A 14771-nucleotide genomic window follows, 5' to 3' on the forward strand; every position below is an offset into this window, starting at 1 on the left:
AACCTTTTGATATGAAGGCGTGTTTGAAATTATGTGTACAATGAAATTATCATTGTCAAAAATGGGCTATTTGTTTCTTTCGTTATAAAATATAGAAATTAAATATTAATTTTTAAATAAATGACTTTGAATGAATGTAGAAAAACAACAAATAAGTGCCCAAAATACGTAGGAACTACTTGAATACAATTTACGAACAAGGATTTTAAATATATTCAATAACACAATATATTCAATAATACAGTAATTTACTTTATAGGGCCATAAAAAGATGCATCGCAATTAATCGTATACAAAATAAAAGTTTGTTTGTGCATACATTTATATAAATACACACACATATGTATGTTTTTAAGAACAATGTATTATTATATACATAAATAAAAAATGTCTTACTTTTATACAACAAATATTTTATGCAACAAAAACTTTTATTTTGCATGCGATTAATCTTTTGACAGCCCTAATTTATATATAATAATTCAGTAATTTCATAGTTTTGACTTTACTATTGACTTTACTATTTTCTAAAATGTGAAAAAAAATAAGTGAACGAGTAAGTATTTCTTTATTAAAGAGGACACATGTAACTTAAAAGTGCCTAACTGTTTTTTTTTTTTTTTTTTTTTTTTTTTGCAAACGATCTTAAAGGGAATTTTGCGGCTTCCTTTGGAACGCGTCGGAACCGGAAGTTGCGGTGATGTCACGCTTGCTCTCGCGTTCCCAGGTTCCCAGTGTAGGACGACAACAGCTACAGGATACTTAAAAACTTTGACAAACTCTGACGAAAAGCCGCTTTAAAGTACATTAAAGTTTCCCACCGCGATGCACGGGGGTATTTAAAGCGGCCGGGTTGTGTTACAGATGCGGGCCGGTTGTTGTTAGCGAATGGATTCCGGCTTTGGTGTCCAGCGGAGGGCCGGTGGCGGCTCTCCCGCTGTGGGAGCGTCGCAGCGCCGCAGGAAGATTCCGCCCAGAGCCGCTGATTTTAAACTGCAGGTGATCATCATCGGTTCCCGTGGCGTGGGGAAGACCAGCCTGATGGAGAGATTTACAGATGATACATTCTGCGAGGCGTGCAAGTCAACTGTGGGTAAGAAATAGTGAGGGATAAAGTTGTTAAAGCTGTCACTCTGGACAGCTGTTTACCAGTAACGTTAGCTGTTTTCATTATGTTTATCTATCTACTAACAATTCTTACAGTTTATGTGCCCTTAAAACTAAACTAGTTAGATAGTTATACATATTTACTAAACCAGCGATAATATAAACACCATTGTAGATAGTTAACTACCGACTCTTATTAAACAGAGCATCATTGTAGTTTATGTAATTAAATATTAATCATTATGGTAGGTTGTATAGTTACAAAAAGATAATCATTGTATTATTTCTAGTTAAATACACATAATTGTTGTGATTTATGCAGTTTATGTAGTTTAATATAGAGCATCATTGTCGTTTGTGTAGTTAAAATTAGATTTTTTTACCACGTGGCAATTGAATGCTTTATTCTGATTGGTTGAGATATGTTGCATGGGTATGCATGCATTAAGTTCCATGGGTATACATTATTTTTCAATAAACTCACACCTGTCAAATGTTATTGAAATAATCACAAGAGCAATGTCTTAGCAGTGTCCAGTCTGTATTCACAGGAATCAGATCTTAGCAGGAATAATTGACTCTGGTCTTTTTTTGAGTTATTTAAAATAATGTGCACCTGCTGTGTAACGGCATGACGCGCTTTACCACCTTGGGTGTGCGTTATTTTCCAATAAATCAACGGCTGTCGTTAATTATTCCTTACCTAAAGGGACACTCCACTTTTTTTGAAAATATGCTCATTTTCCAGCTCCCCTAGAGTTAAACATTTGATTTTTACCGTTTTGGAATCCATGCAGTTAAAATCCAGGGCTGCGTCCGAAACCGCATACTGTATAGTAGGTACTGAATTAGATGAAGTACCTACTTACTTGGCGTTAAAACAGTAGGTACTGTATAGTATGAATCCTGGTAGTATGAATGAGATTCGGACGTACTACATCCGCCATGTTGCTACATCACGTGACATACGTCGTCATCACGTCATGTCATTTCAGTGCGAAAACAGCCGCGTGCCTCTTCTTCTTCTTTGGATAACTCCTCGTCCGGGGCATCATGGGATAGTGAAGCGTCCATCGTATGCACACTGCAAAATCTAACCGGAAGTAGTAGGTCATCCCGGTACTTTTCGCATACTGTTTTTCGAATACTATGTATTCGGACATACTACTCGCCTCGCCTACTGCTTTTCGCGTACTATATAGTATGTAGTAGGCGGTTTCGGACGCAGCACGGGTCTGGCGGTACCACTTTTAGCATAGCCTGAAAAGTTTCAATATTTTTCCTATTTAAAACTTTTCTCTTCTGTAGTTACATCGTGTACCCGACTAAGACTGGACAGAAAATTAAAAGTTGGCATACTCTCATCCTGGCGTAAAAATCAAGGACTTTGCTGCTGTAACATGGCTGTAGCAGGCGTACGTGTACGCATTGCACGTAAATAGTCCCCATGGTAATTTTCAATAGCCAGGGACTATTTTCGGGCGCTGCATAATATCATAAAAGTGGAGTGTCCCTTTAATGTGGTTTATACAGTTGACTATACATGTCATTTTGGTAGTTTGTGTATTAGTTAAATATAGGTTTTTATTATTTAGTCAGTGTTCAAATTATGTCAACAATTATGGGGGTCCCCTAGCTAAAACCTCAGTTATTATAGTGTCGCCATGATTTCACAAAGTAAGATGTGATCCTGGATCATCATTTTTTGTTGGTCCTGTATCAGTGTTTTAATCAAAGAAACCCTTAACTCAAACCCTAACCATTTTTACCCCTGAAATTAGTGTGAAATAATAGTTTGAGATTTTTTTTTTAAAACTCTTAAGATTACTAAAGATAATAACTAAATATAGTAACTAAAGATTCTTTCTTACCAACGGGGTGAAAATAATTCACACGCAGAGACATTGACTCATCTATGAATTCCTTCAGAAAACAGTGTGACGTCTTATGAGTTTACATTTATTTCAGACAAAAAACGTTCTGATTACTTTATTCCGACTTTGTCAAAAAATAATGGACAGTATCGCTTTGTGGCAATGCAGTACAAGAATTTGAAATTTATGTTGTATTTTAATAAAAACCAGGGAACCCCCCCAATTTATGGTTCGGGACCATCCCAGCACCTCCTCAATTTAAACACTATGTAGTTAAATATAGACCATTATCATACAATTGATTATTATTATTTATTGAAATTAATTATAGATGATTCTTAAATCTTGTCTTGAGGACCACAGTGGAAAAAAAACAATGTCTTTTTTGTGTATATCCTCCTCGACAGTCAGGGTTTGTATTATATTTTAAAATGTTGTCAAATAAACAACAAACAAACAAACATTAAAGGTCACATATTATGAAAAATCCACTTTTACAAGGTGTTCGAACATAAATGTGTTTTGGCAGCGTGTGAACACAAGAACACAGACCATATCGCTTTCATATTCGCAGACGATACGTCAGCTAAAATAATTAATGCAAAATTGCCCCGATTGTCAGTGAACTATGGCTTTGTGTAGTTATTGCTGCTTCATCTGAAAGCAGATGATAGCGATTTACTACTAATCAAGGAACCGGCTTTACTGATGAGATGCGCATGACTATCGCATGTGATTTACCATGCAGCCCTAATTTAAAGGTACACACAATAAAACGGCACTTTTTGCTTCCTCCCAAATAGGTGCATTTTTGACATGCTATAACAAATGATCTGTGGGGTATTTTGAGCTGAAACTTCACGTATACATTCTAGGCACACCTGAGACTTATATGACATATATTGCTTAGTTATATTTTATTATACTTTATAAGTTATACTTACATCTTTTCTATAAGGATTTTTTATAAATACTATCATAAGATCTACTTGATAATAAACTATGACGTTATGATTGTATGCATCGGTTTCCTAATGCAATTATGAACCTGTAATGTCTTGTGCCTTGTAAACAAAAAGCTAAATCTATTCCAAATCTGCTTTGAGCAGTTGTAGCTGTGTGAGCTAATGTAACATGAGAACTCAACAACACTAGTATGGTGGGTCAGTTATGTCCAGTCCTGACAATGTCATTAGAAAAGTTTTAGCAAGGTGACTTTTTTTGTCATTTTTACATCATATAGGCCATTTTATCTTATTTAATAATAATGGCAGTTGTATGTCTTTCATTGACACAGAAAGCAGTGAAAATGATTAAAGTGTTGATATAGTGTGATACTGGAGTGATATTTTCATTAATGTGAGCCATGTGTATGAGATACAGTGTATGATTGGTCCATCTTATGCCATGAAATGATAAATATTGTTTAGTCATATGAATAGTGGCAGGTTTACAAGACGTTACAAGGTTCAATGACAAAGTCTTATCATCAAATGAACATTGGTTAAGTAAGTGTAGTGTAAACAATCAGTGAAGCCATGTGGAAACTCAATATCCCAGAATAGCCAGATACAGTCACACGCAGCTGCTGCGACATGCTTCATTTTCTGCTTTGTCACGCTTGTGAAAGTTATGCAGTCACAGAGATGTTATAAACAGAGATACCCAACAACATCCGTAGTACCAATGTGTTAGATCAGGTCTTCACACCACAGACAAAATAAAAAACGATCCAGCCCCGGACGCCAGATCACATCAGAAAATATAAGTTTACTTGTTTAACAGGCTTCTGTCAGTTAAAAGGTTGATCAATCGTTGCTAGAGGAGAGCATAAACAGGACATGAGAAGAAGGTTTAGATGATAAAATAGAACAATATAGCCCAATTAAACAGCTCATGCGAGCATCAATTTGCGCAATTTAAAGGTTAAAGGGACAATGTGTAGTTTCTAAAGTATTTTATTAGTCAAAATCAATGTCTCTATTCATAAATATGTCCTCATTGATGTCAAATGACCTCTTCCAATGATCTGACTTTTCTTTGTAAGCTTAGAATTTCTTCTATTTGTTTACATTGAACGGGTAAGTCCATGGAGGCTTCCATGTCGTTCCGCCTTATTAAAAAACTATAATAGCAGAGAGGGACAAAAAGCACTAGCCTACCAACGCGTTTCCATAACGCGTTTTCATTCAGAACACGTGAACCAGCTGAAACGGACATCGAGATCAGTAATAACATAACGGCTACCGTAGTTGCAACACGCATTTGGAAAGCGAGGCGCTAGAGAGCACTATTCCTTTGAATGCAAAATAAACTTTCACCACTAGATGGGGGTAATCCTATTTACTGTCCCTTTAAAGGTGCAGTGTGTTATTTTTAGAAGGATCTCTTGACAGAAATGCAACATAATATACAAAACTATATTATAATGGGTGTATAAAGACCTTTTTTAATAAACCATTGTGTTTTTATTACCTTAGAATGAGACGTATTTATCTACATACCGAGGGTCTCCTTACAGGGTCTCCTTACATGTTTCTACAGAAGCCCTTAATGGACAAACTTTTTTTACTAAGTTGTCTCCGAAGATGACATGTTTGTCTGGTGGTGGCTACCGGAGCTTCTCTATGCATTTCAATAGCGAGGGGTGAGCAGTGAACTGAGCCATTGGCCATTCACAACCTCACCACTAGATGCCGCTAAAATGTACACACTGCACCTTTAATGGAAACACAACTATTGTTGCGCCATAAAAATTAGCATTCAAGACAACTAAAGAAATAATCACAAGCGGGTGTGCATTAGAATGATATTATCACAGTTCGAAATGTGGTGTTCAGCATTATGATGGCCTGGAAAAGTTTTTTTTATAAATGTATAAAAAATGAACATTTTAATTTTCCTTTTATTTAGGAATATACAATCAGCTTTTATAACCTTTGTAGGGCTTTTGCTTAAATATAACCGTAGCAATCATTGTGTCATTTTTTCCTAATAGTTATTTATCCATCCTAATATTTAAGTATCCTGTTCTTTGTGTTAAAGGTGTGGATTTTAAAATCAAAACTGTAGAGCTGAGAGGAAAGAAGATCAGGTTACAGATCTGGTAAGTAAAGAGGAAATCTCCTATCCTTATGATTGACGTCACTTCCTGTGTCTCAGAGGCGCATGAGATATGATGGTCCAGCACGAGTCAGAGATTCCAGGACTATTGTTCAGATTCACATTCAGACGACTTCCATCTTTAGCTGCTGAGATTCATTGTGTTTGTTTAAAGCTAACCAGCCGAGTATTTTCACAACATTATCACATTTATTTTGTGTGACTGTATCTGTGATTAAACACTTATTTCATCCCAGAATTCACAACTCCGACTATAAATATGTGTAGTGTGTCACTAATTACTTTTTACTAACGTTTTATGTCCATTTACTTCCTTGCATGTCTTTTTCCCATCCCTTCCCTTTTCCTGTGACCCTGAAACACACTGGTTTGTCTCACACCGCATGCCTGCAGATGTCTGCTTTTAAACGTTTTATCTGTAACACATGTCCACTCACATCCAGCTACCCAGCGTGCACGGCTCCGTCACTGTCCGTCTTAACTGCTCGTTGACGTGATGCCTCAACGACCCTCTTTGTGACATCAAAATCCTGTTTTGGAAAAAAGCAGCCAGACTAGGGTGGATAAGGTACAGTAAAAAGTGAAGAGATTAATATTTGTCACATACAGTGGTATTCTGAAATAATCTGTTAATCTTTTTATTTCCTAAAGTTATTCATTTGATTTTGGGCTCTAATCATTTTAGAAACTGCTCTACAGTACAATCCTAAAATTTAAGGTGCTTCACGGTGCCATAGAAGAACCTCTTTAGGCTGCAAGGTTCCAAAAAAAACCTTTAATATCAGAAGAATGTTTCTCAGAAGGTCATACAAGTGATAATATTGAATTTCTAGGGACACAGCGGGTCAGGAGAGGTTTAACAGCATCACTTCAGCCTATTACCGTGGTGCGAAAGGCATTGTCCTGGTCTATGACATCACCAAGCAGGAAACCTTTGATGACCTACCCAAGTGGATGAAAATGATTGACAAGGTGATTGACATCTTTACAGATGCATGATTTTCTGCCATGAAGTGACCGGTTCTGTAACTTTCAGTATTATTGTGGTTCTGTGCAGTATGCGTCTGAGGATGCCGAGCTTCTGTTGGTTGGGAACAAGCTGGATTGCGAGTCCGATCGCATCATCTCACGACAGCAAGCGGAGCGGGTGAGAACCAGACATTAATGTATGGATCTGTAACTTTGTTTACGCTTTTACTATAAAAATAGTTCAGATTGGTACCAAAGAGAGTATTAGTACCTCAAAAGTACTTATTTTTACCAGTATGTGTTCACATAACTTTTGCGCTGCTAAATTGAAAAGAAATTGTAATATTTAATAAAAACAATTGTTTCTTTTACTTAACGTGAAAGGATTTTGTAATCAAATCATACATTTCTACATTTTGCATCAATTTCAGTGAATCTAGCCAAGATTTTCCCCTTTAACTTTCAATGAAGAATTCATCTGTCTGCTTTATTCTAAAGAAAAAAACTTATTTTTGTTATCGAAGAGAAAATGGTTCATGTTAACACATGGATTTAAGTCGATTTTGAGCTTAAGGTCATGAATTTTTGCATGTATGCAAATCCTGATGGACACAACAGAGTGGTAAGATATGGTAAAATATGCATTTGGTGTGTGTAGTTTTACTAGTTTATAGTAAAACCCTTGGGGAGTCAGTTGACATTGGCTTAACTTAGCACCCTTTTCTATACGTTAAAATATTACTATGCTGGCTAGTTCGTTTGTTCGATTATGTTTTCCATCGATTTTTAAGTGTTTTCTACTGTATCTATTAATTAAAAGCTGTTTTCAAACTAGGGATGCTATCCCCTTCTGACATCACAAGGGGAGCCAAATTTCAATGACGTATTTTTTTCGCATTACTGCAGAGAATGGTTTACCAAAACTAAGTTACTGGGTTAATCTATTTCACATTTTCTAGGTTGATAGAAGCGCTGTGGACCCAATTATAGCACTTAAACATGAAAAAGTCAGATTTTCATGATATGTCCCCTTTAAGAAACAAAAGTTAGGGTGCAGTTTATGTCAGATTTAATTGTTGATCATAAATATGTTGTTAAATTGTGATTTTAGAAATATCCATCTTTCCCCATTTAAGTAGATAGGACATTAGTCTGTTATTTTATGTGGAACACTCAATGTGTTCCCATTTATTTGTTCAAACGTGATTATTTTAACAATAATAATAAAGCCGGTTCACTTTTCTCTGGCAGTTTGCTTCACGGATATCAGGAATGCGTTTCTGTGAGGCCAGCGCCAAGGATAACTTCAACGTTGATGAGATCTTTCTCAAACTAGTCGATGATATTTTAAGTAAGGTGAGTGTGGACTCTTTGATCCCAAACAAAGGGGTTGTTTTTTTACTTACTTTAATCACTTTTCATATTACTCGAACTTTTACTTAAAGGGATAGTTCACTCAAAAATAGGGATGCACCGATAGGATTTTTTTGGACCGATACCGATTTAAACAGACAACTTCTGGCCGATACCGATATTAAACACTTGTGTACAATACTATACAGTTGGTCTATTCGCTAGTTTATTTCTGCATCAAATTATTTTTACTGAAAATGGATTTGATCTAATTAACATTCAACTGACCAACATAATAAGAGAGACACAAATTAAGCTAAAACAAGTATAATAAGACAGCATGACAACCTTTAAAGGTGGTTTTTGCTGTTCAGCATTTATTTTATTAACAACATTAACTCGTTTTTTTTACATATAATGGATTTCTTTATGCAGTTAATTAATAGGCCGATACCGATTGTTTTTCTCGTGCTATTGCCGATATGCCGATGGTTTCAAATTCATCAAAAATCGGCCGATAAATATCACTACTCAAAAATAAGAATGAAGTCATCATTTACTCAACCTAAACCTGTAAGAGTTTCTTTATTTTGGTGAACACCAAAGAAGATAATTAATGATGATAAACACACAGTTGCTTGGACCTATTGACTTCCATAGTAGAAAAAAACTAATACCATGGAAGTCAATGTGTGCCATCAACTGCGTGCTTATTACAGATGAGTAAATGCAAAAAATATAATTCATTGATTGAAGTCAACACAAACCTGTATAAATTACTTGGTTTTGCTCAACATAAAGGAAGATATTTTGAAGAATGTTTGTAACCAAACAGATGTGGGGCACCATTTACTTCCATAACCTTTTTTCCTACTATTGAAATGAATGATGCCCCTGATCTGTTTGTTTACACACATTCTTCAAAATATCATCCTTTTTAAAGGAATAGTCTACTCATTTTCAATATTAAACTATGTTATTACCTTAACTAAGAAGAGTTGATACATCCCTCTATCATCTGTGTGCGTGCACGTAAGCGCTGGGGCGCGCTGCGACACTTCGATAGCATTTAACTTAGCCCCATTCATTCAATGGTACCATTCAGAGATGAAGTTAGAAGTGACCAAACACATCAACGTTTTTCCTAGTTAAGACGAGTAGTTATACGAGCAAGTATGGTGGCACAAAATAAAACGTAGCGCTTTTCTAAGCGGATTTAAAAGAGGAACTATATTGTATGGCGGAACAGCACTTTTGGGAGTACTTCGACTTCTAACTTTATCTCTGTTTGGAAAATCGATAGATTATTCCTTAAATTGACAATAAAATTATTATTTTTTTTTCGGTGAATTATCCTTTTAAAGGAAAACACCAAAGTTTTTCAATATTTTGCTATGTTCTTACTTCAACTTAGACAAACTAATACATGCTTAAAAAATCTCCACGTTTTGTTTGTGTCACCATACTTATTCGTGTAACTTCATGTAACAGTCTTTAAATAGCGAAAACATGGAAGTGTTTGGTGGCTTCTAAATTCATCACTGTTTGCTGTGGCAGCTCGTGACTGCTCATCCGAGGGGCGCAAATTCAAAATAAGTGTTTGGAGTGTCATGTGTGTTGCTTGTGTTTTCAAAATATGTGTTTGTTGCGTCATGTTAACCATGTGCATCATGCGTTTTGTCAAAATAAGTGCCTGTAGCACAGCGTCAAAACCGTTTATGATAAAAGAGACGCTCACGTTCGCAATATACACGCAAGACACTCCATTAACACTAAACTCTGATTACGCATGAGATTATGAGAGTATCTGGCAAACGCGAGCGTCTCTTTTATCATAAACCCTTTAGACGCATCTGCAGCAGGCACTTATTTTGAAAAAACACGTGATGCCCATATTTTGAAATTACGAACCACAATCATGACGGGCTACATACATGTTGTGACGAACTACGCATTGAGCTCTCTTGAAAAAAGAAGTCACTGGCCGCCACTGCTTGTTTGGATCCTAAGGAATGAATGGCGCTAGGCTAAATGCCTTCACGACACATTCACGACGAGCTGTACAAAGAATAAATGCATGCATTGAAAAAAGATAGGTATGTATTAATTTATCTAAGAACATAGTAAAATATTGAAAAACGCTGGTGTTTTCCTTTAAACGACCATATGATCTATTCACTTACAAATGCAAAATGGCTACTTTTTAAAGCCAGCTTTCCAAGCTGGTGGGCTATGATCATCTGTGGCTGTACAATCTGAGGAAGTTTCATTGTTGAGTCTTTTCAACCTTTCTGCTATTTTTCCTTTAGATGCCACTTGAGGTCCCCAGTAGAGAGCTGTCCAACAGCGTCCTGTCACTTCAGCCCGAGCCCGATATCCCACCAGAGCTGCCGCCTCCTCGCATGCGCTGCTGTTGAGACTCCTGTGCTTTTGTAAAATCACTTCCTTTAATTTCATAACCCTATGTGTGCAATTACAGCCTTCCACCAGCAGGAGGTGATATGCTCATGTTGTGATGCCCTCTCACCGGTGAGCTTGAGACTCCAGCCCAAATGGAGCATAATAGAGACAGGTCTTTACAAAAAAAGATACAGTGCATATAATCTTCTCGAGCGATGGACTGTTTCACTTAACACATATTCTGTATTTGGTACCATGATACGCCAACACGAAACATTGTACCTTCACACATTTTTTTTCTGATGGTCCATATCTACACTACCTCATTTCTGGGAAGCACAGGATTGCGTTTGTCCGACAACGATGTGCCTTCCTTTTCGGATAGCGCTGCGCGCGTGCCACAAACACGCATGACGGGAGTCGTACGATTGGAACCCATCAGATCTTATGTTTTATGTGCGCCACTTCTGTTGAATGAAGGAAACATTTGGCATTTTGGAAATCTATATCTTCATAAGACATAATGGCTGATTAATATCAAATCAATAAATTGTTTAAATCAATAGCTCCTCGTAACTAAGAAGCTCCTTTCTGAATTGATTTGGGATTAAGAGCAAAGCGGATATAAATTTCATTCAAAGTGGATCCGTAGTGGTTTGTTTGTCCCATTTTTAATCACCAGCACCTGTAGTGTAACGTAGCCACATTCAATCAGTGTTAATGTTTTTTTTTTTTGAGTGTCCATAAGTGATTTTTTTTTTTTGCACTACAATCCATTTGTAGGTAGTTAACAAATAGCTAACATGCTGAAGGGTTATTAATGTTATCTGGCATCACTAATAACTGTGGCTTAGTGATGCTTTATAGATGCTGTTTAACTTTAATAGAATTACGGAGGATTGTAATTAATTTTCAAGTTTTGGAAACCGGGAAAAGTAATGCTGTCATTAAAGGGCTATTCTTCACGGAGAGAAGTTTGATGATTACACAGGATGGTTTAATAGTTGGATGGCTTTCAGCATCACTAACTGAAGAATAACTACAACATCCAACATCATGGCCTCAACTCTATTTATGCTATTGCTGCAGAGATAAAGGACTGATATAGTTATGTAACATAGCTATCATTTTTTTTTTTAAAGAGGATTTGTGGGAATGATTAAGAGAACTGAACAGCGTATGTGTAAGTAGTAAATGTTTAATACCTTTCACTTTTAGTGCAACTGTTATAGTACATGAGGATTGATGAGTGTTGCTATGGAGCTTTAAAGACATTTTGTGATTCTTTTTGAGGGAATCGCACATGCATATAATGTGTCGACCTTATCATATTCACCCCAAAAATTAAAAGAAAAACTTTTTTTTCACATTGAGACAATTACAGTTACCGTAATGCAAGCAAAATATCTTTCTCATTACTGTCATACAGTCCCAGGTGAAAAAGTGGTACACTTTCATTATGTACTTAAGTTTCTATTTTTGTGCACTAATTTGGTACTTGATGTACAAATTTGTATTTAAAGGGATAGGTCACCCAAAAATGAAAATTCTGGCAATTATTCACCCTCATGTTGTTACAAATCTGTATACATTTCTTTGTTCTGATGAACACAAAGGAAGATAGTTTGTGGACCCCATTCACTTCCATAGTAGGAAAAAAATAATACTATGGATGTAAATAGGGTCCACGAGCAGTTTGAAATATCTTCCTTTGTGTTCATCAGAACAAAGAAATGTATACAGGTTTGTACCAATATGAGGGAGAGTAAATAATGACAGAATTTTTATTTGGGGGTAAACTATCCCTTTAAATACTAAAATGTGCTTTTAACATACTATCTTTGTATTAAAAATGTATTTAGATACCACTTGTAGTAAACTTCAACGCATCTTTCATACAAAGATACATTTTCGCACATTTTAAGTGCACTTAGATGTTCTTTAGAAGTACTAAAGAAGAATTTAAAATACAGTATTAGTATGTAAAAATACAGCACTTTAAAGGGATAGTTCAGCCAAAAATTATAATAAACCCATGATTAACTCGCCCTCAAGCCATCCGAGATATATATCCATAATTTTTAAGACAAACACATTTTTAGTTATTTTTAGAAGATGTCCTAGATGTTTCTATAGATATGGCGTCACCGTCCTTCAAACTTCAAGATTGTGCATCCATCCTTCACAAAAGTAATCCAGCCGGCTCCATGAGGATAAACAAATGCCTTCTAAGGGTATTCATGAGTAGAAATATCCATATTTAAAACTTTACCAGAAGCTAGTTATTTTCATTTGTAACGCTGGCATCTTACGCCAGTGTATGCACTTTGCGGAGGGTTCTTTGCTGATGCTCTGCGTCTCCGCCCTTCACATTTGTCGAAAAAGTGCGTACACTACGCTGATACTCTCTCTTGAATGCAGAGGTGTCTAGGATGGTGGCGTTACCAGAAGCTAGTTTTTTTCATTTATAAAGTTTTAAATATGGATATTTCTACTATAAAACCGCATGGATTACCCGGCCTCTCTTTGGATAACTTTGTGAAGGATGGATGCACAATCTTTGGGCTTAAAGGAGGTGGACCATATATTCATACATTAAAAAATTGAAAGATCGTGTCCATCTTCTGAAAATGTTTTGGTCTGAAAAATGATGGATATATGCATCTCAGACGGCTTGAGGGTGAGTACATCATGGGTTTAATATGAACTATCACTTCAAGTATATAAAAGTGTACTTTTTTACCTGGGGTGATGAATAAACTAGACACAATGGTTTTTCTTTTTTAATTAAATTAACAACAATAAATCTTTCTTGCAAAGATTTGAATGATTCACAATTTAAATAAATAATTGTTATTGCACATTACAGTAAAAAGAATTGTCTAAAAAAATGGGGTCTTTAAGTTTTATTTTTAATATGATATGGAAAGTTTAAGAACAACTTGGTTCGATTTAATACTTTAACAAAATGAAGGTTTATACAATGCGTGTGTGTTTTGTGACTGTTTATGTTGTGTGCCTCAGATAAGTGTGTTACACTAAACTTAATACCTGTTCTGTATTTGAAGGACTGATATCTCAGTATTACTAACTTAAAAACAGTATTTTGACTGTATTTCTGTTCTGTATTATTCAAAAAGCCCAGGTGTTCCTACGTTTAATTTATCCCCTTTCAGGTTTAGCGTAAGTACTTGAAATGTCATAACCAGCATGTGGTTTATTTGTGTTAACCGTGTTAGGGAACATATACTAACCTCATGTTTGAAGGCTTGTGCTATATTATAAATTTGTGAGATACTCTATATTGTACCTCTGTGTTTGCGTTTTATTTTCTTAGCACAATTGGTTAACTTTTATTTTTGATTGTTGCTGAATTTATCCCTGTCCTGGAGATTTAGTTCGCAGAATAATGAATATTCAGTCATCATATACTCATCATCACCCTTGTTACAAACCTGTATAAATTTCTTTGTTCTGCTGAATTCAATATTTGTAATTAAGCAGGAAACAGAAGCACCACTGACTTCCATAGTAGGAATAAATACTACTATGGAAGTCAATGGTGCTCAAAAATGACTTGGTTACAAACATTGCTAAAAATGTCTTTTTTTGTGTTCAGCAGAACAAAGAAATTCATCAATGGTGATTGAATTTTTATTTTTGGGTGAACTATTTCTTTAAGCCCTTACTTTATTTTTGCAACAAAGTAACTTCAACAGACTTTTTGTGTTTTCAGGTTTCTTGTTAGTTGCATGATAGTGTTTGCTACAAAAGTAACTTCATGTTCTTCAGAAAGGCTGTTAGTTGTGCTGAAAATATTTATTTATTTTTAGTAGCCTTATTTAATCTCTATTACCTTGGCCAACGGGATAGTTTACCCAAAAATAAAATGAGTTTCTTTATTCTGTTGCACAAAAGAAGATGCTAAAAACAAAGTTGATGGGA

At 35.7% G+C, this 14771-nt stretch overlaps 1 protein-coding gene across 1 annotated transcript; it reads left to right on the forward strand.

The window, feature by feature from the left end:
- The first annotated feature begins 681 nt into the window (after positions 1-681).
- rab12 (RAB12, member RAS oncogene family) lies at positions 682-14128 on the forward strand. Its single transcript, XM_065261937.2, has 6 exons — positions 682-1093; positions 6027-6087; positions 6938-7076; positions 7162-7251; positions 8325-8429; positions 10736-14128. The coding sequence occupies exons 1-6, from the start codon at positions 889-891 to the stop codon at positions 10841-10843; spliced, it is 708 nt and encodes a 235-aa protein (XP_065118009.1). The 5' UTR covers positions 682-888; the 3' UTR covers positions 10844-14128.
- The last annotated feature ends 643 nt before the right edge of the window (positions 14129-14771 follow it).

The sequence above is a fragment of the Paramisgurnus dabryanus genome, chromosome 6 (assembly GCF_030506205.2).
Source record: "Paramisgurnus dabryanus chromosome 6, PD_genome_1.1, whole genome shotgun sequence".
Taxonomy (NCBI): domain Eukaryota; kingdom Metazoa; phylum Chordata; class Actinopteri; order Cypriniformes; family Cobitidae; genus Paramisgurnus; species Paramisgurnus dabryanus.

Excerpts from the sequence above, each read along its gene's own strand:
- rab12 (XM_065261937.2), top strand. The coding sequence starts at position 889 with ATGGATTCCGGCTTTGGTGTCCAGCGGAGGGCCGGTGGCGGCTCTCCC. Across the intron at positions 1,094-6,026 it reads GGCGTGCAAGTCAACTGTGG|GTGTGGATTTTAAAATCAAA; the intron begins GTAAGAAATAGT and ends TTTGTGTTAAAG. Across the intron at positions 7,077-7,161 it reads GGATGAAAATGATTGACAAG|TATGCGTCTGAGGATGCCGA; the intron begins GTGATTGACATC and ends GGTTCTGTGCAG.